Consider the following 27,631-nt stretch of genomic DNA (forward strand, 5'->3'; position numbering starts at 1 on the left):
CACCGACCGACTACCGAAATATTGGATGGTATGCGATACGAAATACTCCATAGCAGGGGTTACATACATGGGCTGATGGGCAACTGTAAAAGATGCACATACGGATACGGTGGACGGTGGTAACTTTGCAGATTTCTCACTTCATCTCCACCAATGACGCGATACCATTGGAATGAACATCAGTACACTGGGTTGCTTTTGCGATTTTGTGTTTTCTGACGGTGGTGGCCACCCTGTGCAGCCAGACTGCCGGAGAATAGAGAGGCAGTGTGATGCAGACAGCAGACCGCTACCCTGCATCTAACGAGCAGATGGTCATTATTGATCACTTGACTATATAGCAGCTCGATCATGACCCATCAGTTCATGACGACGTACAGTGCAGAAGCCACGAGAGGGCAAAAGCTATTCCTACTACGACAGTATCTGTGTTACATGGATACTGATATTTTAGGGCATATCGCAAATTTTCGATTGTGGCTGAGGGTGTGTTTAAGTCACGTTAAAATTGGAAGTTTAGTTAAAATTGGAACGATGTAACAGAAAAGTTAGAAGTTTGTGTGTGTAGGAAAGTTTTGATACGATGAAAAAGTTGAAAGTTTGAAGAAAAAGTTTGGAACTTAACTCGGGTCGAACTTCCAACTTTTTCGTCACATCGTTTTAATTTCAACCAAACTTCCAATTTTGACGTGAACTAAACACACCCTGTGGAAGCATATTGTGCCTCTCGTTCTCAGAATCATTGCTCTCCGATCACAAAAATCCAAGAGTGAGATCGACACGGTCGAACACGGATATACTCCCTCAGTCTCTTTAAACTTGACGTTCTAGCTTCTGGTGAGAGTATCAAGACAGTGTAAAAATAACCTGTATGGCCCCTATACTTCTATCATTACTAGTACTAGTACTACACCTTCATGTCTGTTGGTTTGGGGTGAGAGAGCGGTGAGTGATGTGGCAGAACGTCAGACTAGCTGAGCTGGGGCAGAGTAGGTCTGAACTACGAAGACAGGCTCCCAGCGACACTCTTTGCGGGATATTGCTTCAGCGCTAAAACGACCTCCTTTTCGGGACGGAGGGAGTACGTGTTTTTATTTTACCAAATGCTTACCTTGTGTCGCACGTGTCACATCCAAGCTAATTATGAACCGTTCTTGGGATAAAACTGTACTTAACAACGGATTTTCATCCATGCCTAAAAACTGCTACCTCCGTCCAAAAATATAATAACTTCTAGTAGGAATAGCTAGAAATGTTTATATTCTGTGACAGGGGAGTATACCATGGAACTATGGAAGGGAGACAACAGAAAATCCATTGTTCCCACATTCATCAAAATGGTATCTTTTATGTTCGATCCATGTATTAATGGGTATATTAATAGGGATAAAGTGTTATGGAAATTGACGATTCCCACCAAAATTAAGATTTTTATATGGTACTTCCTCCGTTTCAGGTTATAAAACTTTCTAGCATTGTCCACATTCATATAAATATTAATGAATCTAGACACATAATGAATCTAGATTTATTAACATCTATATAAATGTAGCCAATGATAGAAAATCTTATAACCTGAAACGGCGGTAGTATCTAGCTAAAGGGATAGTTCTAACCAAGCATAATTTAGTAAGAAGAAATTGGATTTTATAGTACTAGATGTTGTTCTTGTACGCATGATGAAACTATCTAACATCTATTCTTGATTGTCAAATGGCTAAGGGCTGGTTTGGTTTGAGGCCTAAATTGGCCTTACCAATATTTGATAATTTCAATAGTGTTTAGTGCCTATTTGGTTTGAAGCCAAATTTTGGCATGCCTAAGAAAATTGGCTATTTCAATGGTTAACTTAGGCTATTTTGGCTTCAATCCAAACACAATTTTACCTTGCCAAAATTAGCCATGCCAAAACTTACCAAAATTTAGCATTGACAAAAATTGGTAAGGCCAATTTAGGTCATAAACCAAACCATCCCTAAATTTATTTGGAGAACCATTTTTTATCTCTTTTGACTTACAATCACCACATAATTTGACTCATATGTTTGATACTTGGCTGATTGGGATTGACACAAAGACCAAAGAAAACATATTTTAGTTGGAACATATGTTTTATGTTAGACTCTATGGTTGAATATAAATGACACAGTTTATAACAAAACACCAACTAAATTTTATATGCAGGTACTATTCAAAGCAACATACTGGCTTCGGTTTTGGGACAAGTGTGAAGAGGACATGGTGATTATTCACGTTGCATGTTGGAATTTGGAGACATCCGCTATGCAAATTTTTTGTCAACTTTGAATGGAGATTTAACAATAAAATTGTTCTTTGAATAAGTGTCTCTCTTCTTTGATGGTGGCGTTTATTATTGTGTTGTCTATTTATCCTTTGTTAGAAATTATTATACTTGATTTTCAGTCAAGAATTATGTAATAAGTGGCAGTAGCTTCTGTTAAACTAAAGATTGGATTTTACCCATTATCTAAAAAATATTGTTCCCAGTATTAGGCCCTGTTTAGTTCACACCAAACTTCTCCCCAACTCCCAACTTTCCATCACATCACATCACATCCAAAACTTTCCTACACACATAAACTCTCAACATTTTTTCCAAACTACCAACTTTTCTCAAACTTCTCCCCAATTTTAGAAACTAAACCCAGCCTTAAGGTAATCACTCGAAAGTTCACCTTTTCAAGCCTGGCAACTAGCCCAAACCACGATGTGTGATATACCATATTACCGTGCATCCCTGTTGGGCCTTTGTAGCGCCCGTTCCATCGTGGCGCCTAGCAAGAAAACTATCTCTTAAAAACCCTAGTTGCGAAATCCGTTTCTTTGCTTGTTGTCTAGTGCCTGTGCCTTCTCAGATCTCGAAGCCCCGATCTATCGTCGAGTTCAATCCCGAATCCAAATCCTTCCCAAATCAAATCCCTCCACAAAAGTCTAATTCGCCTCCCTAGGGTTCGATGGGCCGAATCCCTCTCGGTCCATCTCCCCCTCCCTCCCCGGCTCTCTCTCTCTCTCTCTCTCCCTCTCCCCCGCTCTGCCCGAGCGCTGCACGCGCGTGCGCGCGAGCCGCGCCGAGCCGAGCCCTCCCACCCGCATCCCGCTGCCGTTCCCGCCGACGCTGCCAAATCGTCGCCGCGCGCCGTTGCTTCCCCCGCGCGCGCGCCGTGGTGGCCGACCGGCCAGTCGCCGCTGCCGTCAGCCTCTGCCGCGCCTGCCCGCGCCTGCCGCCCGTGTCACCGCTCCGCTCCAAGCCGCCTCCGCCGTCATCGCCGTCGTCATCGACTCGGCCCCGCCACTCCCCGCGCGTGCCCCCAAGGGACGGAGGCAGAGCCCTTCGCTCCCTCTGCCGCGTCGCCTTCTCTCCCTCCTCCTTTTCCCGAAAAGGCAAGGAGGCAAGCCCCCTTTCCTCTCCTCCTTTTTCCCTTTTCCCTCCCACCGGCATCATCCTCTCCCCCCCTCCTGTCGCCGTTTTGGCCGCGAGCGCCGAGCGCCAGCTCGCTTCTTTGACCGCCCAAGGTCGGTTTCCAAACCGACATCGCCGCCCTATAAACCCAAGCGCCTCCCTTCCTCTTTCCCCTCCCAATCTTCCCTGTTTCTCGCCCGCGCCATTGCTGTCTCTCTCGCCGACCGCCGCCGACGCGTGTGCCGGAGGAGCCGGTGCGCGCTAGGACGCGGAAGGGGACTCCGGGCGCGCCCTCTTCTTCCTCTTCCCCGGCCCGAGGCCGGAGAGATCACTCCCGTGCCGTCGGCCTCCCGTCACAGCGCCCCACCCCGTCGCGGTAGTGTCGCCTTCCGTTCTCCCTCCTCGTTCCATCTTCCCCCCTTAGTTTTCGGTAGTAGCATGCGTAGCCTCCCCGTAGCTAGCCGGCGCCGCCCCGACTGCTGCCGTTGCTCGCCGTGTGCTCGCCGCCGTCGCCGCCCGAGCTCGGAAGCGCCTCTCGTCGCCGGCCTCCCTCGATGCGTTTCCTCCCAATCCAACACTAGCAACGGATTCCCGTAGCCGCATAGATGCTCTCACCGCCGGGAATCGACCCCTCGTGACCTCGTCGCCGTTTCCCCCTTCTCCCACCGCCGGTTGCCGCCGCCGCAATCCGCCGCCGTCGAGCATTCCCCGGCGAATCCGAGCCGTTGGCTCACCTCCCCTCGTCCCGTGCAACCTCCCAGAGTGCTCGCTTTCGCCTGTATCGCCGAGGTTCGCTCCGCCGCTCGCCGCTGTCGTCCGCCGTCCGTTTCGGCCAGTGTCGTCGTCTACCTCCCGCCGGTCCGCGTGGCAGCCACGTAGGCGCCACGTCGGCGCCACCTCGGCCGCAACCGGGCTGACCGACCAGGCCAGCCGCCCCCCCTCCGTTTCCCTCCCCGTGCGCGCGGTCCACCGCGAGCCGTGAGGCTGCGCGTGGGCCCGCCGCACCGCGCCCTCCGCGAACCGCGCGCATGCGCCGCGCCTCCCTCCCAAAACCCTAGCACGCCCCGCGTGCACCTCGCTCACGGTGAGCCGAGTAGCTGACAAGCGGGTCCCACCGGGACCACGTGGGATGGACCCGGCCCACCGGCTCTCTCTCCCCTCCCCCCCGCGCGCGTGCCTTGGGCCGCCCTCTTGGGCCGGCAGGCCCATTAGACTCGGCCGAGCCGCCCCTTTCTCTCGGGCCGCGACCTAGCCGCCCGAGGGAAGTCTAATTTCCCTCCCTCCTTCTTTTCTTTTCTTTTCTTTTTCAAAAAGGATTTAAATAAATCCTTTTCCTTTAGACCAAAAATCCAATAATCTTAGAAATTCAATATCTTCCCAACCGTAAGTCCGTTTGACTCCGTTCAGCTTCCAAAATTCCTCAAATCTCGAGATCTATCTAATGGCACGCTTAGAGGTCAATAATAGGGCTTTATTTTCGCCGTTTGTTGAGTTGTTCCGTTTCGCGTGTAGTTTCGGAGCCCGAAGATCCACAGTGCAAGGATTTCGAGGATCAAGCTCCAGATTTCGAGCAAGGCAAGTCACCTTCGATCATCTTGCACCTATAATTTCAATCTAAGTATTTCTTTCCGCAAATATTGCATGAATAGGATTTACACAAGTAATTCGGCCGCGGCTTGCGAGATAGCCTGCCGGCCCCCAACCCTAATTGCTGCAATTACCCTCCTTGATTTATTGAACACTTAAACCTCCTTTGTCGACTGTTGTGCTTCGATGCATGGGCCTTCAGGCACGGGCATCGGAACACCTCCCCTCAAATTTAAAATATCCAATGATAGGTAAAACTTGGGGTTTTACAAAAGACTTGGAAAACCCGACACCTGGGTCGGTGCTTGCGAACTAAATGATTTTCCAAATCGCGGACCGGGGAACGTACCGGGTGTACGGTTTCCCGCTCTTGCACTTAAGGACCGTTTCCTTGGAATTTCATCCGAACATAAGACAAGTACGACCACATGGGTGGAATGGGACACCCCTGGCTGAGTAATTAGCTAATCGGGGGAGCCTTGATGCCAAGAAACATGTGGATTCGCTGGGGTGGTGTCGGGGAGAACCCCTGGGCTTCCTGGCATAGTATGGTCTGGGACCTAACCTGGTGTTGGTCTGGGACCCCTCTCGTTGGCATATGGTGAACCTGTGTCGGCTTTCGAAATGCCTTGTCATGAAAGCCTCAAGGTCTCCAAACGTGGCCGTTCTGCACAGGCTGGGTGATCCGGGTTAGTAATGTCGTGTGGGTAAAGTGTACCCCCTCTGCAGAGGTTATTAAACTGTTCGAACAGCCGTGCCCACGGTCATGGGCAGATGTGAGGTGATTCCTAGCGTAGTTTTGTTGACTACTGTCTTGTGAAATTTGCTGATGTGGTTTGGGAATGATGTTTGGAAAATCTACGGCTGATGGGATCAGCCAGGCCCGGGTGGCCGCTTGAAAGCTGTTGGCCGGGTGCCAATCTTGATCAATTCAAAAGACTGATACATTGCATATACTCCGACCGGACGAGGCGCACTGTCTCATCCGTGTCGTTTGAGAAGCACTCACTTAGTCGTTTCAGAAATAAGTTCAAATAAAATCAATTGCAAAAACAACAGCCTTTCCTTGAAGCCTGCATTAAACACCTATTTCCCATGACTTGCTGAGTACCCCCGTACTCACCCTTGCTCTATATAAATAATCCTCCCCCCCACAGTTGCTGAAGAAGATGAAGCGGATCCCGCCGATGAGGAGTTCTTCCAGGAGCAAGCCGGCTACGACGAGTTTTAGGGTTTCGGCCTGGTTCCCAAGTCGCGCCTGTGATGTGTGGTCCCAGTCTTGGCTTCCGCTTCCCTTTTGTAATGCAGTTGTGAGCTCGGGATCTGTCCGCAGCCCAACATGACTGTACTCCTACTCTATAATAAAGAGACCTCTGTTGCTGTGATATTCTGGCTTCCTATGATACCAGCACTGTTTCCTGGGACTGGTATCGATTAACAGGCTAATTTGGAGCGTCACAGGCTAGTTCCGCTCGGGACTAGTTCGGGGCGTGACAGCCTTCTTGATGCACCTGGACTGCAACCAAAGGAATAAGTTCATCTAAGGTCCCTTAACTTATCAACGAATCCATTTTCATTCCTAAACCAAAAAACCAGATAGGACGGGTCCTTCAAGTATCAAAACCGGTGCAAACATTGGTCCCAAAGCAGTATTGAGGGTTGTTTTTGTCCTACGTGGCACGTGGACCGCGGTCAGCGCCGCTGAGTCAGCACAAGCCGTTGGGCGCTTCTTGCTGAGTCAGCCAGAGGGTTAAAAAAGGGTGTGCCCCCTCTCTCTTCTCTCGCCCACAAACCCTAACTCTAGGTGCGCTCCTCCTAGGCGACAGAGAGGGCGACGAAGAGGGGACAATTGCTAGCGTGATGCAGCTGTTCGATGCGAAGATGGCGACGCCGAGCACCGCTCTCAATGCCGCATGGCGGCAGAGGAGCAGGAGGTCACGCGCTGTGCTTCACTTTGCACCTCGCGGCCTTCACTCTGCATCTGCACAACACTGCGGGTTTGTAATCCAACGGAGCAACCCGATAGGGAATAGGTGAGCCGTACGATTGCCGCGAAGAAGACGACGACCCCTCACTCCTCTAGCTCCCATCGCCGCGCTTCCGCTCTCCGAATCGCCCCGGATTAAGCTAGGGTTTCGGAAAGGGGAGAGGAATGGCGACTAACGTGCGAGAATCCACCGCTCCCCATTTATTCCCTAACGATTGTGCTAACTCAGTGGTCAAAATGCCACGTAGGACAAGTCAAAATGCCACGTCAGACAAAACCACTCGTCATGCTGCCTTAGGACTAATTTTGCACCGGTTTTGTAAGTTTAGCGACCCATTGTATCTGGTTTTCTGGATGGAGGACGAAAATCGGATTCGTTTACAAGTTAAGGGACCTTAAATGAACTTATTCTGCAACCAAACCGTGCAAAAGCAGCCTGCTCAGCCTCCCCGTCCCAGCCAGTGACGGGCTCACAGCCCGCCCAGAGGTTTAGAGCTCCCCCTTTATGCTGGGCCTGTGCCCCCGAACTAGTCCGCTTCCTGATTTGTATCGCCGTTAGCACGAAGCCTAGCTCGGCCGGCAAAATGCAAGAACCATATTCCAGTCTGCCCAAGGAACTAAAGAGTCAAGTCATTCTGCTCCAGAGTCCAAGACAAAGCCCCGTTTAAACAAACCTGCACTTTCAGGGTACCATGTGTTGTGCTGTATACTTTGGATGTGCAGAACAGCAGAAGTGCTGGATAATGTATACTCGTTCCGTTTTATATTATAAGATGTTTTAATATTTTCTTAGTTATAGTCTTTAGGTTTGACCAAGATTATAAAAAAATAGTAATATCCATGACATTAAATTAGTTTAATTAAATTTAACATTGAATACAATATTAGTTTTGTATTGGAAATGTTACTCTTACACTCCCTCCATTCCAAATTTATAGTTTTTTTTGTTATTCCTAAATGATTTACATATTTGTATTCATTCATTAAGTCTATTCGTTATTTGTGCATTGAAGTACTAAATAGATATTGATGCATGCATCCATGCACAGAAGTATTTATTACCCACATGCAATAGTGGGGATGTTGCATGCATTGAGTTTGTTGCTAGAGTAAATATAGTATGAGAGAGTTATTAGCTTTTCTTGGTCTTAGTGTACCTATAAAATATGTAGATCAATTTGGAATGGAGGGAATATTTTGCTATAAACTTGATCAAACTAAGAAAAAAAATCAAATGACTTATAATATGAAAAGGAGGGAGTACATGCAAGCCTCTATTAAAGAACTAAAAAAAGGAGTATGTACTATTCCATCCGTCCTAAAATAAAGGCAGCTATAAGTTTCCATATCCAATTTTAATCGTCCGTCTTATTTATTTTTTTTAAAAAAAACTAAAAAACATAAGTTCACATATAAAGTAATATTCATGTTTCATAATATAATAAAAATAGAAATACTAATAAAAATATTTTAAATAAGACGGATGTTTAAAGTTAGACATGGAATTTCATGGCCGAGCTTATTTTGGAACGGAAGGAGTAAAACTGTACTTCTGCCCTTCACGTCCACTCGTGCATGCCTAGTACACATCAGTTTTACTCGACTGTAAGCGGTGTACAGTGAAGTAGTACTCCGTCGGTTTAAAAAAAACCTAGACAATGGTGGGACATAATCTATAGCAATGAACTTGAATAGAAATATAACGTATGATAATGAATCTGGACATGAACATGTCCAGATTTATCGTCATAGGTTATATCTCATCGTTGCCTGGGTTGGTTTTTTGGTGGAACAGGAGTAGTACTGGATAGACGATATGATGGACTAATCATGTCCGATTGAAAGGGAAGACTCATTAACACGCACCTGCATGCATACACCACTCAAAACGACCAAAGATGTTTATGACAGCGGTCGGATAACTGGTCAACGTCCTAAATTATTGGATTGCACTGCATCTGTAAGGTGTGACAGGAAATAAAAAGGGAGAACCAAATTATGTTCGTCGTGGAGAGATGAGTCGCATTCAACGTCCGTCGTATTCTCTCTGTGGGGGAGGAAAGGTTACACTACGCAACTGGCCACCAAGGAATTTCACACAGTTTTCCCTGCATATAAGGAAATCTGCTCACATCACTGAATATATGTGGCAAACGCCTGCATAGCCTGATAAAAGAATGAAAAATTCGTGACTCATGAACCAGGCCTTCCGTGCCAAATTGCCATTCTTGCGGCTACACATAACGTACATCTTCCCCAAAGGATATGCGCATCTGTAGCTTATGTCAGGATATCCTCAGCTGAACACACATGAGCTTCTGCATCCATGAGTTTCCCCCTAAATTTACTTTCTTTGAAGCTCCATGTAATGAATGAGTAGGACGGGCACTAGATATAGTAGCCAATCAATCAGGCTGGGCAACGATAAGAACCTCTTGTTTGGTTGGTTGTGCTCTCCACGTAGGTTAATGTCTTTTTCTTTCTAGTTTATCATTAAGCCCCTAGTTTCCGCCCGCCATTCACACCAAAACTAAAGACAAATTGGCGGGGCGACGGATCATTCAAAGTCAGCGGCAGCTTGCGTCGTGCCGTCGATCGTTCGATCGTTTGATGGTTGCGCCTTGCACGTACGTGAGTACGGTCAGTGTACGGCTCCCCAGGAATCCGATGCTGCGATCGGTGGGGCACCGCGTTATCGTTTCTCTGTTCTCCTTGACGAGTAAAAGCCTCTTGCGCTTGCAGTTGCTGTCGATGCGGGATGAACTCGGAGTGCACTTGAATATTTTAATTGTGATCTTATATTGACTATAGTGCGAAGTCGCATTTTTCTAACGATGGGAATGGTAGCCCACATTTTTCTCCGCTGTCAACAATAGTACTAATTGTCTGAGTAACATGTGGGGTTATGCCATAAGGACTTGAGTGCTCTAGTCTGAACGTTCTATGATCAAATCAACCATGGCATTAACAGCACGTTAATTGAATTCTAGTACAAGGTACTTGGTGTGCTCTCCAATTTTATTGGAAGTGTTTTGATCAAATACTTGTACCACCTGCTACATCAGAGGACATATCCGGTGAAAACGAGTTAAGTGTTGAAAACTCATGAAAAGCATACTTAAAAGTTTTATAAATTTATAAAAAAAACACTAGAGATAGGTGTAGATATGAAATACATTTGGACCAAATCTCAAATCCAAAATCAACTTAGTTTTGGAGAAAAAAAGACAAATTTGGAGTGAATAGTATCTTGTTACTATTCACCTCCTAAATGAAGTTGAGTTCGAACTTGAGATTCAGTGAGAATGTATTTCATATCTACACCTATTTCTACTATTTTTTTCATGAATTTATAAAATTTTTAAGTATGATTTTCACAAGTTCCAACACTTGCTTGTCTTCACCGGATATGTCCTCACATCGGTTCTAAAATATAAGTATTTTTAAGTTGAACATGTGTACTAAGAAAGTAAATAGAAATGATTGAAAAATGTTGTAATTGGTTCAAAAGAGAAACTAAGTGAACAACATTTACCATATATGTTTTAAAATATAACAACATATGACCATATTAGATATATCATAGGACTACGAATTTGAACTAAATTGTTATATTTTGGGATAGGAAGAGTAAATAGAGAATAATTGTGATGGATTGAGATTTGAAGTTAGGCGAAATATATTTATTTTCGGACAAAGCTACTATGTCAGAAATAACTTTATTTTTTAAATAGAGGTAGTGGTATTTTGTTTTGAGTTATCTACATGAACTGACTATTGTGAAGGCAAAGAAAACGATTGTTCTCCGTACAAACGAGCTGACTTGGAATAGGAATTACACCAATATTTGTTGACTTGGAATAGGATCCGGATGATCTTTGGACCTCAGGCACCCACGCATGGGAAACCGTACGGTTCCGTGCAACAAGGCAAACAAACCACGTAGAATATCTTTATAAGGAGTACTCTAGGTTGTATTTAGTTCCACGCTAAATTTAAAATTTTAAAGAAATTGAAACGATGTGATGGAAAAGTTAGAAGTTTATGTGTAGGAAAGTTTGATGTGACGAAAAAGTTAGAAGTTTTAAGAAAAAAAATTTAAATCTAAACAGGACATAGTAGTCATATTGTGTGCACGCCGCCAAACAATTGCCCTCATGTGGACTTTTGGTGCCGTAGGTGATACTGGACGGGAGTGACAGGATTGGCTGCTTCTAGTATACGGGACAAGCAGAGAGGACTGAGTAATCTGATACTCAAGTTAGGGTCTGTTTAGTTCACAAATTTTTTTCCCAAAAACATCACATCGAATATTTGAACACATGCATGGAGTATTAAATATAGATAAAAACAAATACTAATTACACAGTTAGAAAGGAAATCACAAGACGAATCTTTTGAGCCTAATTAGTCTATGATTAGCCATAAGTACTACAGTAACTCACATGTGCTAATGGCGGATTAATTATGATCAAAAGATTCGTCTTGCGGTTTCCAGGCGAGTTATGAAATTAGTTTTCTCATTCGTGTCAAAAACCCCTTCCAACATCCGGTCAAACGTCCGATGTGACACACAAAAACTTTTTTTCCAACTAAACAGGCCCTTATTTACGCAAACACAAGCCGTTCCATCCGAATTATCGAGTGGCCCATCTTTTTGGAAGATTGTTAACACTCACCAAGTCACCAGGCTGATCGGTCAAAGGCTACCTTGTATGTATGTGAAAAAAAAATCTGATATTGGTTTACTCAGGCAGAAGTTTGAAATGTATCTTTACCGATCTTTTATCAGCTTGAAACAACGACTTGGTGTCCTCCACAGAAAAGACAATTCTACTGCACACGTGTGCCCAGGTTACCCGGCCATCTACGACGAACCTTCCCCATGTTTGGTGCGTTCTATCCCTTTTGTTTTTAAAAAGGTTTGCATCTCCTGCTCATCTACGTTGTCTGCGGTGTTCATAACTAAACTACTAGTACCATTGTACGACTATTCCCAAACATGTTACATCCAACGAAATTTTTACTACTACAGTACTATAATACTCCCTAGTACTACTAGTCTACTCCTCCGTACTAACGGATTACTCGTACCTAGAAGCCCAGTACTCCGTACTCACGATAAGCAGACAGATAGTACCACCTGTCGATTTGTCCGCTGCGTATGCCGAACGGCCTGTATCAACAGCTGACCGGTCGACACGGCCCCACCCCACCGCTTTGCCCTGCCTCGTGCCGACGCTGCGCGCCGTGGTCCAGTGAGTGTGAGTGTCTCGCCCGTTTCGAACGGCCTCGCCTCGCGAGCGGGCTAGGGAGTAGACAGTAGGAGCATTCGTAGGAGAAAGCCGTGCATCCCACCATACCACGCGGCCCTCACGGCTGCGCCTCCCTCGGTTGTTGCCTCGCGGGCGTCGCCACTTTGTCCCTTTGTACCGACCTCTCCACCTCCAACCCTGCTTTGGCGCGCGTCGTCGCGTCACCGGGGGAGATGGATTTGCACGGTGAAATCTCTAGCGCTAGCGCGCACGCGGGCATGGGGGAAAGATTTCTGCTGAGTCGGAAAGCGTCGTGACGGTAACAGGGATTGATTTGGAGAGGCGGCACAGTGATTTTCGAGCGAGGCTCGATCGGTCGCATGAAAAGGTTTTGAGGCTACCAAGCTCTCACGTCGGTAAATACAGAACGAAACGTCGCACGCAGCTATGGACCTATCGACTGTCCATCGGTCATCCGTCGAACAGGAGCACCATACCGCCGGTATGCTGCGGTTCATATCACGATGATCTCGGACATGGCATGCTCCCCCTTGCTGTCCTGGCATGTCTGTCCTCAATTTGAGTTGTCTCAGTCGGCTAATTGATCTTTTTGGTGTCAGATGCCCAGATGGCCGGCAATCAATCGACAAAGCAGCAGCCTGAGCCTGCTATCCGCAGCCGGCAGCAGGTTCATCGTTCTCGGATCACCCAGGAGGCATGAACCGAGGTGGCGGCTTTGGCACGCGTCACGCGAAGGCTGGCTCGGCAAGCACTGCAAGGGCTAGCTGGATGCAGGCTACCAGGATGAACGGAGGCGTGGATTGATGCACACATGCGTATCTTGGTGCAAGCCCGTGCCAGGACATCTATAGTAGTCAGGAGTCTCAGGTGCCGTGTAGTATTGTTTTCTTTTGATAAGAGTACGTGTCTCAGTGGGATAGTGGATTAGTGGTGTGGTACATCTGAGGTCGCCTGAATCCATCAAATAAACAAAAATCTCGCTGTCGTTTAGTACCCTCTGAACTCGGAGGCCTTCGACGAAGCCGTGCTTATTTGGAGTGGAGCAAGTACAGGACAAAGCGTTTCCAACTCTCCGTGCAACTGGGACAGGATCCACAACTCGCGTGCTTTCTGTCCCTGGGTCTGCCCAACACACAAGATGTTGTTGGATAAATTTCTGGCAGCACTTCAGATTTTGTCCCGTGATACATTTTCACCCATCGTCTAGATCGACAAAACTTTCTATATGTCGCGATAAAATAAGGCGCATATTCTGTGAAGCTTTGCAGTGTACGTGATGAGTAGGCTCTCCCAGATTTCCGGCGCTTCACCCCGAGTTGCATGGCTGGTCACACCTGTCAAAACAAAGCACCGTGATTTTTTCCCAAGTCGAACTGATCCACCGTCACAGTCTCAGTTTCCGAATCGTAATTTATTATCTCGTTGCTGTTGATTTTTTTTCCATATGCGACCAAAGCAACGTGTGTTAAGTCAACTTGAAGAAAATTGACAGCGCAGGCTAATGTTATTTCCTTTTTGCGCGAACGGATCGTTCAGTCGTACGGAGAAGGGATCAATTTTGACCACCAGGGTTTAATTATGTGATGTGTGAACGGTCTATTTTCTATCGTGGTGATATCACAAACGGCCGTTTACAAGGATCTAACGGATTGTGTATGGAATACTACTCCAGTCGGAAGAAATAAAAACTTCCATGGAAGGAAAAATCGACTTTTAAATTATCGTGTGCTGCTCGAGATTAGAGTCAGAAATTTAGAAGAGCATATGCCAGAATAGTTTCGTATCAATGCATAACAGTGTGCCACGTACAGCCAGTAGCAGCTACTACAATCTAAACTGCACGGCAGTATCGCGACATTCCTAGACCTAACCTGGAAGCATTTCTCTGTTGTTCCGAAACAAACCCGATATTGTGGGAACTTCACAGCAAAGACTGCTTCTAAACCCCTTCCTGTTGGGGACTGACGTCGACCAGGAGCTACGTATGCTGAAATCTCAAAGACGCTTTTGTGCTGGGTGCCAAACTCTTGCTAGATTGCAAGGAGATATACAAGTTGAAGGCATTTATCCAACTCAATTTTTAAGTACGTGAGTCTATCACGCCAGTAGTCGCGGAAAGCGAAGAAAGCAGCGTAGCCGAACGGGTCGGGCGGGCGAGCTCTCCCTGTCCAGCTTAGCCCAAGGAATCATGGACCACCGCCCGCGCGCAGCCACACCAGCCATTACCGAACAAACGCCGCCTGAACCACCAGAAACCCCGGTAAATCCTAGCCAAAATCCTCGCACGAATCTTAGCCTGTGGCCAAACGCCAAAAAACAAGCGGAACGCAAATGGCATCAGCTTTTTTTAAAATTTTTTAATGCTTTTTAAAAATTTTTAATCGAGATCACACGCTCAGTTGTGCGCTCCGCGGTCCGCGCCCGTGCCCTATAAAACACTCGTTTCTCTAGCCTCACCGCGCTCCCACTTCCTCCCGTTCTGCTCGCCACTCCTCCCAAAGTCCATTCAACTCACCCACGTAGGAAGGTGGAAGCGGTTTCTTGGGGTTTGGATATGCTAAAGCGGTCGCATGGAGGGTTCCGGCTGGGGCGGAAGCTGCTCAGTGCCTGGCGATGGGTGCTCTGCTGCCGGCGCCGGCGCTGGCGGGGCTACCTGCGCCTGCAGACGACGTCGGGTGGGTGCGGCGGCGCTTGCAAGGAGGGGAGCGAAGAAGCCAAGAGGCTGGCCCCGGTGCTGCGGTGGGGGCGGTCGCTGGTGCGGCGGCTGAGCCTCGGGCGGAAGGACGGCGGGCGGCGGCGGATTCTGGACGAGCCCGTGTCGACGCCCAAGGGGCAGGTGGCGGTGTACGTCGGCGGCGGCAACCCCGGCGAGTCGCTGAGGTACGTGGTGCCGGTGGTGTACTTCAACCACCCCATGTTCGGGGAGCTTCTGAGGGAGGCCGAGGAGGAGTTCGGCTTCCAGCACCCCGGCGGCATCACCATCCCCTGCGCCGCGTCGCGGTTCGAGCGCGCCGCCGCCGTGGCGGCCGCCGGGAAGAAGGCGTTCGGCAGGTGGTAGCATCAGGCGGCGGATGGGGATGGTGTAAATATGCGTTCCATCAGAAGGGGCTGATTTTGTTCTCTTGTTCGGTTCTCTGTTTCTCCATGGATTTAGCTAGTCATTTAGAGGCTAATTTTTTTCTCGACATGTGCGTGCCGGGATCATCTTGGAATCATTAACGGAGTAACAGTTGTCTTTTTTTAGCTTTTTAGTTCCGATGTTGTTTACAAATCCAACTTGGACGGATCGATCATGGTGTTGATGAATTTCCCATTTTCTCCCAGATGAATCTAGCTGGAGAGCAACTAATCACCAAAGAACTCTCGCGCTAGAACAAAACATCAGAAACAATGAATCTGACGTTCAACTTTCACTACTGGACTACACCCAAATTTCCTGTTCTCAAAAGAGAGAAAAAAAATGGCCCCCAAATCCCCTGCAGTCGACCTGTGAGCTATGACACCCGTCGTTTGCTTGGAAATTTGTCATGACTCATCAGCAGTCAGTCACGCAGTTCAATTTTCTGCCACGCCTGGTACTCACCACTCACCAGACTGCCTACACCGTGGACTGGGGATGCTTGGAGGCGTGTGCCATTGTGAGACCTTCCCCCTGGAAGGTGGGAAAACTAGGAACATCAACGGCCGCTGTACCTTGTACGAACCCGTACAACCCTCATCCGTACTTGCACCTCCACGCTCGATCTGGTACCGGCAGTGGTAGTTGGAGCATGCTGTCCTCGCCGTGCCGCTTTTGCACGCCACCGTGTGCCGCCCCTTTCCCCCCGCGTCGTCAGCTCAGCAGGCGTGATCACGAAACAGCACATCTCCTGCGCGTTTCCTCACGTCCTGCGTCGCGTCCTACCTCACCGCTTGTTGAGGACTCCCCGTCCGCCATCAACGGCCGGGACAACTGCACACACATGCACGGTTCGCCAACAGTCGCCGGATGGCAGTGGTTGACGCTGGCGTTTTTCTCCGCGACACCGCGCAGATAGTTTCTCGCGGACGCTCGCACCACTACGCCACGCAAGCGCTGGGGGGGCGATCGATCGATAGGGGCCGCGATGGCGCGACCCTCCCGTGAAAATGCCCGGAGATGTAAATGTAAGGCTGTGACCATCGTTGCGCGCGTACTAGGTGCCAGTGCCACAAGCCCGCACGCGAAACGTTCTCTCGTATCCTTTCGTTTTCGTTAATTTCGTCATCTCGATCGTCACTGCTTCTCTGAATGGGGCCCACGAGCATATTTGCGTTCTCACTGCAGAGTTAGTTTTTCTTCTTAAGAAAAAGAAGGAAAAAATGGGGGGAAAATAAGCCACGACCAAGAAATCTGAACTAAACTTTGTGTCCTCTGCTTCGTTTCTCCTTTCGTGAAGGACACTGACTACAGCTCGAAATAAAAGGACGCTGGTTGAGTCATCAACCAGACTAGCACTTTTGAGTCATCACTCATTACATCCTAGAGGGTAGATCTTTAAAAAAAATAGTACAGCTGGAGAGATGAGCTGATCTTGCTTAGATACCGATGTTAGGGAACTGTCATGGGAAGTACACGAGATTGGGATCATCGTTTCTACTTAGGTACAAGTACGTCATTACATAGTTGTACTTGATGTTATTGATGCCTGGACTGTTGTGCATGCCGTTATCTAGTTCTAGATTGTATCTTCCTGCATTGAGAAAAGATGACAACAAGAAGAGGAAGATGCCACGGGCTGTCTTCTTTCCAATGGTTCCCAACCCATCTCCCGTTTTCCGTGTACACGCTTTTTAAACTGATGAACAGTGCATGTTTTACAAAAAATTTATATAGAAAAGTTATTTTAAAATCATATTAATTCATTTTTAAATTTTTTATAGCTAATACTTAATTAATCATGTGTTAATCTATCACACCGTTTTTCGTGCGGATGGCAGGCAACCCTCCAAAAGAACACACCCACCGCTTCTGAACAATTGTTGTTGTCTTCGCTCCACGATTAGTCAAAAGCATGCCGTTTTCAGATGGCAATGGAAGCGTGCACTGTTTGGTTTATAGCTTAGCTAGTGCCTCTTGCAGCTACTCGCTCTTCTTTCATAATTCTTAACGTTTTGAATAATAACACGGTGTTTAAAATATATCTTTAACTATATTTTTCTATTATAATATATACAATGAATTGATAAATTTTACTTTCATTGTAGTATTTTATAAGATAAATCTACATATATTATTCTAATGCCTCTAAACTAAATAGCTTTAAAGTTGTTAATAGTTAAAGTTACAAAAATTTGATCTTAACCTTGTCCAAAAGGTCGAGAATTATAGAACCGAAGAGATAATGTGAATGGTCAAACTCAAACTCCTAAGGGAGTTGGCCTAAAGATAGCTAGATGCATGCATAATCATAGATCCAGTGGATGATTGCTTACTTACAGGCTGTCTAAGCAAGGTTCAGTGTGATAAATGTGATGTAGGATTGACCGAAACAAGAAGAATCAAACCTTGAGATGGCAATGCAAAATCAGTTTTACCATGAGGGTAGGAATATCCAGATAGTATCACACATCACCTTACTGGAAAATGACAAAACACACGAGGGAAACAAAGAAATATACTACTAATTTTCTTCATCTCATTGGAATTTGGAACAAGGTCCGTTGAATTTGGGTGGAGAAACAGAAGAAATGAGCCACAGATAGTGTTGCTTCATACCAGTTCCTGCCAAGTGCCAACCAACGTCTAACAGGAAAAACGTTCGGAATGTAGCTTCCTATATATTGTGATACTCATGTCAAATAGTTAAGGGAGTAGTTAACTCCTAAACTTTTTTTATTGCTCGCATTAACTCGAAAAATTGCTAAAAACGGCTCAATTTGCTCCTAGCTGCAAAGGAAAACACAGCATAATCTCCTTCTGGTCCTTGAATTGGATCTGAGAATTTGATCTGGGACGCATCTATCCTAAGGAATCAAGAGTGCGTGATTTTGTTAATGCTATTATCAGAGGTTCAATTTATATTCTCTTCCTTTCAATTTTTTTTATATTCTCTGTATGCCTGGAAAGGCTATTATATGCGGGGAATATGGTCCTAATGCTTCACAGAGACACATTTGATAAAATGCGTGTGGAACCGGCAGTTGAATTAGTGATATATTCTGACGGACAACATAATGTTCTTCAGCCAATTACCTAGATCTTGAGGTCAAAACTACTAAGCAGTAATCATTCAAGTTTGCAAGAAATCCCAAACAAGCATGCATATCGATTTGTACAACCACAACAAGAGGGGATTTCGTGTATTTACCTCGTCGCCTAGTTGGGGACTGCCGAGTTGGGTCGATCGGGTGGCGGCGGAACAGATTGGAGCTGGCGGAAAGGACGCGTTGGGAGGTGGGCGCCTATCGCGCGGCCTTCCTAGGGACTAGCCAGGGCGGCGGCCTTCGTATAGCGCGGCTCGTCTGCTATTCTCCGCTCGCCGTGTGATCGCCATGGCCCGAACGGCAGAAATCGCAACAATGGATTGCGACGGAGGCTCCGATATTAGGGGAGGGGGGATTTGCTTCGCAAAATTATCCGTAACAACCCATTAGTGCTAGTTTGGGCCGATGATGTCGGTGCGGCCCGTACTGGACATCGACAAGGCCGAAATTTGACCTTCTTATGCTTTTAATACAGGACGAATTTCAAGACAGTAGGCCTACAGCGACCCAAATCTGACGGCCTTTCCGTTCAAGGACCCAATCAGTGACTTTTGGCCCTTGAGAAAAAAAAAATCCAATTTGAGTCCCTTGAGTAATGGTCTGATGCGTCTCTCCCAAACGTAAAATCAGGTATGCCGTCCCCTTTGACTATTAAAACCGTGCAACTGGGCTCTCTTCGTTGTTTTGAGAACGTTTTTCACTGATTTTAATGTTCATGTTTTAGAAGATAAGTGGAATATTAAATCTCCTAACACCGCATTTATGTAGAATTGGTTGCATTAAATGAGTAAAACACAAACAATTCTAAATTAAGTAAAACATAAACAATTCTAAATTAAATTAAAAACTACTTTAAATCATCATCTAATACAACATACAGACGATTATTCGGGTGACTAAACGGAAAACGGCCAACTAATCACTAAAAACGGAGATTTGACGTTTACAAATGATAATTGTACATCGTATCATGCTAACGGAACAATTTTACTACCGTTAACGTATATACGGCCGATTAATCGACCAGTACGATCGTTTTCCACAACACCAGAAAAAATAAAAGTGAAAATTACAAACAGGGGACCTACATGTAAGTCTCATGAAAAAAAAATAAAAAATCAATGGACCCCAGTGACATCATCTCTCCTCCACTGTTATCTCCTTCTCTCTCGAGAGAGTTTGCCGCTACAGCACTGCCACTGCCGCTATAGATCCTCCACGATTGGCCACGGTGACGCTGGGGACGGGATGATGCGGCTCCCCTTGTCGGAGCTCAAAACTAATAACTTGGATCCGACTAGAATTAATGTATCAATCCCTGAATCAGTAAATATTGATACATACAATATAACTGGTTCTTCATTGTATACGTTAAAGTTTTACAATACTAAGGGTTTTACAATAATAGGTACTTACCTAACTAATTAATACACCGCAGAAGCTTCTATACATTCTGACTAGGGAGGTATAACCTTTAGGGATTCTCTAAGTTATCGGGGTCATCGTAGTAATAGTCATAAGGGTCCTCTTGACCCAAATCTGAAAAAGGGGTTATAAGAGCAAGGATGAGTATTCGCAATACTCAGCAAATTATCATGGAAATATGTTATGCATTAATATATAGTAGGGTTCTTTGCAAAAAGCAGTAATAAACAATCTGAAAGTGTTATAGCAAGAATTTATAAAACATATAAACTTTAGATTTCTAACCAGGGTACCATATGAGTCTCGGTACTCAATTCCATGAGTACGGCTATTCGAATAGTTTCAAAGATATTCTACTGCAGCAGATGTACGCTTTACCCGCAGTCCACGACTTGCTGATAATCATCGGCTTTAGTCATGGCCCAGTATTAAGTCATTAACAATTGTGGCACCTGTTCCATGAACTTATATCCTCATATGCTCTGAACGTATTGTTAACAGCAGCAAGAGGAGTTCTGGCGTTCCCGAGATATTTAAGGGGAACTGATCGTATGACACCACGTCATCTCGATCAGGGTTTAGAAATATACCATATAGTTTATACTCGAGTATCACAAACCATTTACCTGTACATGGTAATGGTTAAAGTCGTCCTTCGCGGCTATAGTTGCCTCCTGCGCGAGGACTTAAAAATAAGAACCACTATACAGAGGTGCCATATTGCTAATTAACATAATAACTAGGTATGTCCCCATTCTAGAAACTGCGGCCGTACCCGTTCGTTTGACATAAGTACCTGGCAAAACTTATATCGATCGAGACAATACTAGCCACCCGGAAATCAACCAAATCTTACGTACTGTCCCAATCTAAGTATAAGATATTTTAACCAGATTGTAAGAGAAATAAGCAATACTAAATTATCTGGGTTTCTATGGTTGAATTGTGCATATAAAATAGAGTACTGAATAGAAGGCTATAAATAAATAATTTGTAAAATATAGGCTTAAATGATCAACAGGTATATGGTAACTTGCCTTGCCTTGCTCGATGTCCTGAGATTGATTGATATTATCTATTGAGTCAGAAGAATCCTCAAGACCTAGGGTTAGACATATAAAATTCAAATTCAATAGGAATTCAAATAAAATCCAAAAATATGAAAAATAGAGAAAATAAAATAAAATGCAAAAATAGGAAAAAGGGGCTCAAAAGATAGAGAATGATTTTAGAAGAATATTGGTCCTAGTTTTACTGGAATTGGATCTATATTTTAAAAGATATGGGCTTCTAAAGTTTGAAAATCAAATAAATGTGAAATGGCACTGTGTGCGGGTCCCACCTGTCAGTCTCTCTCTCTCTCTTCTCTTCTTCTTCCTTCAGCTGTTCCCCAAAATCGGCCGGCGGCGCTAGGGTTGGCGATTACGGCAGCGATGGAGGGGGAAAGTGGTTGCGGCCGAGGAGGGGAGGGAGCTAGGGTTCTCCGGCAACGGCGAGCGGCGGCGGAGGGGTTAATTTGATGTGTGGATGGGTTGCGGCTAGGGCGGCGGTAGCACGGTTAGGCCGTGATGGTGATCAAGGTGATATGAGTTAGACATGGCTAGGGGAGGGGTTCTAGAGCATCTACGAGGCACCTAGATGGATTCCGACAGCTTGCCGTCCTTTGGCAAGACGCGGAGAATAGTTGCCGACGAGCGCCTCCATTGGCGGCGGTCGTGCTCACGTCGACAGCTCAGGGGGTGGCATGATAGTGCAAAGGGATTACTAAAATGGAATCTAGGGAGTATGTAGATGGTTAAAACATAAGAACTCACCGAGATATGCCGAGATGAAGGATTGCAGCCGGAAAAACTTCTCGGCGGTGAAGAACAGAGCAGCGCGGGGGCGGCGGTGCTCGGCTTGGTGCAGCGAGGTAAAACTCGACGCAGGGCTTCGGTTAGGGTCTAATATACTAGAACATAGTTGATATAAAGTGTTCTAAGGGGTATTTAGGGCGGAGGATGGATGGAGAGGTGTGGAGTCGATCGTGCACAAGGTGTTCGATCGACGGGCGATGGTGGTTGATGGAATGGATTGGGGAAGCAGAGCTTCGAGGTTGTGGGGCTATGGTTGTTGATGATCGATGATGGACAAGGAAGGGATTGAGGTCCTATTTATAGGGCTGGGAGGAATGGATGAGCTCGGGCACCATCATCGCCATGGATGAGCTCGAGCTTTGGATATGGCTAGGGCGGCAGAGGCTGTGAGAGGGCGGGCAAGATCAATTTGAGTGGAGGGAGGCCACATTTGAATATTTACCGATGAAGGATTGGCTTGACCGCGTGTGAAATCGACTAGCGACGTGTTGGCGCCAATCCGGGCGCGACGCGCGGCGGCGGCGTTGGTGAAAACGGCCGACTCGGGGGTGAATGGTTTGAATTGTGAGAGGGGATACCACCGTCTATCTTCAATCCAACCGTGCGGCAAGAATTGGCGCGATTCACCCCGAGTAGAATCAAAATCGGACTCGGCGGTGGCTTTGGACAGGCGCGCACGGCGTCGAGCGGCGATTCCTTGCGGCGGAGGTCGTCCTGGCTTTGTCGTCGTCAAGATTGGTGCGGCAGCGACGGTCTGAGGGCGTCGGACGGGCGACGGTGCGCCAAGGCGGTTGGGCACGCGCAAGCGGCCCCGAGGCCGATGCGCGGCAGCTCGGCGCGCGGCGAAGTCGAACGCCAGGGTAGCGCGCGCAAGGGGGAGGAGAAGGCCAACTAAACCACGGTTTTTGAGTGGGATGTGGTCTCCTAGGATCAATTCTAGACTTTGTACAAGATAATAGGGATTGGGCTGTGTTAGTTGGGCTAGGCATCCCTTTCCTATGCCAATGGGAAGACAAGGGGCCGAAGCTCTAGCCTCCTCTTGAGACGGAATAGTGGTTTGTCTCGAGTCTTCTGAGCTGAACCATGAACAAACTTGGTTCAATCGTGGAAGAAATGTCTTGGAGAAATTCACCCTTGGGTTTGGTACAATCTCCTCATCAGAAGGGTTAGTGAGTTCTTGCATGACAGGTGGAGGAACCCACACAGCACTAGACTCAATCTCGGAGTGTGCGACTAATGCGCCGCACATGACAATATTCTCTTGTGTTTCTTCCCGGTTCTCGCTTCCCATCTTTTGCTCAACTCCGAAGGGAGGAACGGGGGATGGATCTTTCTCAAGGATGGCATCAACTTGACGCGGCGCCATGTCAACATGTTCTATTGGTGCCCGCTCGACTCCTTCCATTGGAGTAGATTCATTCCGCTCAAACTGGTTCTTTGGTGATGATGTACTTGGGGAAACTTGTGCTTGACCCTTGGATCGTTGCAAGATGGTTACGGGGCGAGGTTGGATAGCCGTCGTCTCCCTCTTTTCATCAACCACAGGTCTCACCCTTCGTGGTCTTGGGGTCAAGCGAGCTATAAGGTAGCTATATCTTGCGTCTCTCTCCAAGTTGGGGGAGATGCGGAACGTAATCCTCTCATCTTCTTGACGAACTTCTCCATCTGGATGAACACGAACTTGGGTGTGTTTCAGCACCAAGTCTTCGAGCTCTCGGTAGAGGGCGTAACGGTTGTTGCGACGCCACTCCCTCTTGCGTTGGTTCTCGGTAGGTGCATGTTGAAGTCTTGGTGGAATTGGTGGTGTTGGTAGGAGAGGAGGCGCAACTTGTCGTGCGGCTGCGGTAGATGCATCTGTTTCCTGTCACCTTTGTATTTGGACTCCTTGTCTTGGAGAAGATGGAGCGTGAGGCGGCGCCTGAATTGGGGGAGCCCCTCGAACTCGCCATTCTTGAGCAGGGCGTGAAGATGCATGATGATCTTGGCGTCTTGACCATCGGTTCCAGCGTGGTGGTGGCGCCGTCTGCCTTTGCCTCGTCACTTGGGCTGGCAGGGGTGTATGCCGAGGAGCCAATGTGCGGCGATCATGTTGAGGACGATAGCTTGGTTGATATCATCTTGATCTGCCCCCAGCATGTGTTGATGGTGCCTCATGGTCTTGTAGCCACCTTCCAAGTTGAGCCATCCGGTCTTGCAACTCGCGAAGTTCTTGTCGTAAGTCTTCACTTCTTGGAGCAGGTGCCTCAGGTCTCAGGACAACGAACCTGTTGTTGTTGTAGTCGGACGATCCTCGTACCGCGGACAAGTGGAGGCATGGCTCCCATGTGCTCTGCTGGCAAGGGGCGTATGTGTTGTAGTCGAAGGAGATCGTTGGTCCGGGAAGAAGAATGTGCTCCCCATAACGCCGCTTCCAATACTCCTTCATGATGGCGCGCCTGACTTTCTCCTTGATCTTGGTTGGCTCATGTGCCCATTCATCAGGGAACAAGTCATAGGGTGGTTCCAAGATGCTCGGATATTTGCACACCTTGCCGATGAGGATGGATGTGTCAAGAGACCAATCTTCCTCCGGGACAGAACTCTGGGCGATGCGCGAACTAACCAGTTGATGTAGACGCTGCACCTTGTGGTACTTCCTCCTGTAGTTGCGCAGAGGATGTGGACTATCCATGTGTCGAGCATGGGATATGTGTCGACGTAGGTTGTCAGAGACAGCTTCCAAAGCTTTAAGCAACTCCACTTCCGTATGTTGCACATTTGGGGAGGGTGGCTTTGGAGCAGAAGTCGGAGTAGAGGCGCGCAGGGATGCAGTACTTGAACGCCTGTTGGCCGCTTTGGTGCGCAGCTTTTGCGCAGCCTGGATGTCTCCCTTGATCTCAGCTACAACGGACTCCTTCAAAAGGGTCCGGGCTTCAAGCATGAGGGCACGTCGCTCCTTCTTAGCCTTGGCAGAAGCACGCTTGCGCTGCTTCTTAGCTTGGATCTCTTGGAACTGAGCTGTGTCTTGGGCTTGCTGAAAATAGATCTTGGAGCCATACTCAAAGACCGCCGCTGGTGGTTGCGACCCAAATTGGATCACAAAGGGCGTCGGAGTGTTCTCGATGATGGAAGGTCCTCCTGCAAGGAGACCTTGGTCATGAGATATTCACACCAAATATCATCATGCAGCATGCTGGTGATGGTTGGAGATGTTGGCGAAGACGAATTTGACGACCACTGAAGCGCGGCAAAGATGGGAGGAGAACCAGGTCCCACCGGGCGTGCCAATTTGTTTAGGGTGGAAAATAACGTCTATGATATTATTTAGAGATATGTATATGTGCAGGCGTGCCAGTGTAACTAAGTACACAATAAACAAAACATAGGGAACATGCACTTTATTAATCTCAAGGATTATAAATACAAATTCCCATATAATGATACGCGCTTCATAGCCTGTCATTGGACATATCTGACTTGAGCAATGTGGTCTCCTGGTTCCTGGGGCCTCGTAAAGCTCCCGGTTAATTACCTCCGCAGGTCTAGGCCTGCAGAGAACCTCCTATTAAGCTGCTAGTGGTCGTCTCATCGTCTTCGCTTCGCATTCTCCATGCATGGTTGTGATGGTGATATAGATGTGGGTGCTGGCAGCGATCCACAGCCTCGTCGGTCCGTGCGTCGGTGTTGGTGACGTAGCCTTAGCGTCGGCTTCGCCCGCCCTTGTCGTCTAGCCTCATCGGTCTTGAACGACGTGTCGGTGTAGATTGCTTGAAGAAGATATGCATGGAATCGCGTAGCTTGGACGGCTCGACGTCATAGCAATTGCATCGGGATCATATTAGGAAAGAAAGGTGTAGTAGGAGATGGTCGATGCAGACCACCGAACTATACTTGCACTTGAGAAATTAGTGTATAACGATACACATCCTCATGGCCAAATGAGTATAGCTTAGCAATAAGCCATTTTATTGGTTTGCTTGTCACTGTGCGCACAGTAGCATGCATGCACACGTGAAACATTAGCGTGTGATGATTTTTGCCATAGTTGCTGCAGATGGCGTGCTCTTCTCCAGGCTTGGCCATCGGCTCCACGGCAGCCCCCGGCAATGTGAATGACACGGCGCCGGCAACGACAGCAACGGAGAACACGTGAGGGAGGAGACAGCACCGTCGAACGCGATCAGGTGAACATCAGCAGCGCCTCAGATACCGCGACGAGCGTGAAAGTGTCGCCGGTCGGCGGAGTCTCAATGACGAGACATGCTCGGAGTCCAACGGTGGTGCGGCGATGACGGCACGAAGGCGTCTTCCGACGAGATGGCCTTCGGCAGACGGTGTCACTGGCGGCTCGACGAGGTTGGCGAGATTTAGGGCGTCGATGACAAAGTGGATGTCATGGCCTCCCGGTTGACGGCGACTCCACTCCATTGGACGGCATGGGCGGAGACCGATGTAACGACGATGGCTTGCCGGCAACCTCCGGCGGGATCGCATGGACAGCAATCTCCATCGCCTGGCGGTGTAGACGAGAGCGGCGGCTTGAAGACGCCTCGACATCACGGCGATGGCGACGACGGCATCACAGCAACGACGACGATGGCAGCTTGATGACATTTCTGGCGGTTTTGATGATTCTCAACATGCCTCGGCAAGACGGCACGGAGATGGCCTTCTCCGGGTTAACCCAGCAAACCTCGACGAGGTGGAGGATGGCACGTCCGGACTCGACGACAGCGCGCGTGAGGAGGATGACGGCGCGCACCGATGAAGGCGCTGTGAGGTAGAGGTCGCCACCGGCCAGACGAGGATATCCCGTGTTCCGGCGGCGCAACGGCGTGAGGAAGATGACAACACCGCCGAAGACGGTCGGCGAGACGTTTGGCACGGCGACTCCGGCGAGGGAGGCGTCATGGTTCTGCGGGCGGCGTTCGCGATGTTGAGGCAGCGTATTCCGGCGAGGTAGCATGACGAGGCCCTTCGTCCGGACAAGACAACGGACGGTGGCTTGCTCCCCGGTCCGACGAACAGCTCTTGCATGACTCGGCAGACTCAACGACGGCGTGCGGGCGCCGTGCAGCGGTGCTCCGGCATTCTCGTCTCGTCGCCATCTCATGCATGCGTGAACTGCAAAAGAAGAATCAACAAGAAAATCACAGAATTCTCACCCATGGTACAGAAGTTGTTGACGCCTGCGATCTGACGCCGACTCCTATCGCCGGTGAGTTCTCCTTCCAGCCGCCGAGCAGCCGTCGACGTGCACCACTCCTGTTCCTGACGGAGTCTCCTCCCGTCGAGCCGATCCCACTCGGCTGCTCCGGCGAGGCTATGTCAGTGAGTGTGTGAGAAGAGAGGAGTGAAATGGCTGCGTCGAGATGACTGAGATGGCTGTGTGAAGAGAGTGAAATGGTTGTGTGCGTCTCCTGTGTAGTGAGTGATGGTCTCCTTTTATAGGCGCAGGGAGCCCTAACCCACACTACGAATCCCTCGGCGCCGCCGTGGCCGAGCGTTAGATCGATCCGGCTCTTCCGGGTTCAGTTGCTGCAGATCGAGATGACCGGATAAGACTGACGTTATCTCCGCATCAGTAACTTGCCGTTGGCGAGAAATCCTGCCCACGTACATGTGTACGCGTGGTTATCCAGCCGCATATGTACGATGAGCATGCAGCATTGATCCACCGGCCCATATACAGCCCATGTACTAGCCTTTGCTTGCCGTTGGTTTAATCCTAGGGAGGATTATTTGGTATACATACACGTATACGTATACTATAGGCGTACGGCCACGAGTGCTCACGTATAAGCTGCTTATATATCGTTCGAATCATTGTTTGCTGGTTCATGCATATATAGCAGAATGCATATGGGCCATATAT

At 47.8% G+C, this 27,631-nt stretch overlaps 2 protein-coding genes across 2 annotated transcripts; one reads left to right on the forward strand and one right to left on the reverse strand.

Moving 5' to 3' along the window:
* The first annotated feature begins 14,617 nt into the window (after positions 1–14,617).
* LOC127770005 (auxin-responsive protein SAUR36-like) lies at positions 14,618–15,577 on the forward strand. Its single transcript, XM_052295674.1, has one exon. The coding sequence runs from the start codon at positions 14,826–14,828 to the stop codon at positions 15,327–15,329; it is 504 nt and encodes a 167-aa protein (XP_052151634.1). The 5' UTR covers positions 14,618–14,825; the 3' UTR covers positions 15,330–15,577.
* A 10,011-nt stretch (positions 15,578–25,588) lies between these two features.
* Positions 25,589–27,140, reverse strand: LOC127772003 (uncharacterized). Its single transcript, XM_052297970.1, has one exon. The coding sequence runs from the start codon at positions 26,867–26,869 to the stop codon at positions 26,336–26,338; it is 534 nt and encodes a 177-aa protein (XP_052153930.1). The 5' UTR covers positions 26,870–27,140; the 3' UTR covers positions 25,589–26,335.
* Positions 27,141–27,631: the final 491 nt, after the last annotated feature.

Source organism: Oryza glaberrima, chromosome 4, assembly GCF_000147395.1.
Source record: "Oryza glaberrima chromosome 4, OglaRS2, whole genome shotgun sequence".
Taxonomy (NCBI): Eukaryota; Viridiplantae; Streptophyta; class Magnoliopsida; order Poales; family Poaceae; genus Oryza; species Oryza glaberrima.

Coding starts and splice junctions, on each gene's coding strand:
- LOC127770005 (XM_052295674.1), top strand. CDS start 14,826: ATGCTAAAGCGGTCGCATGGAGGGTTCCGGCTGGGGCGGAAGCTGCTC.
- LOC127772003 (XM_052297970.1), bottom strand. CDS start 26,869: ATGAGATGGCGACGAGACGAGAATGCCGGAGCACCGCTGCACGGCGCC.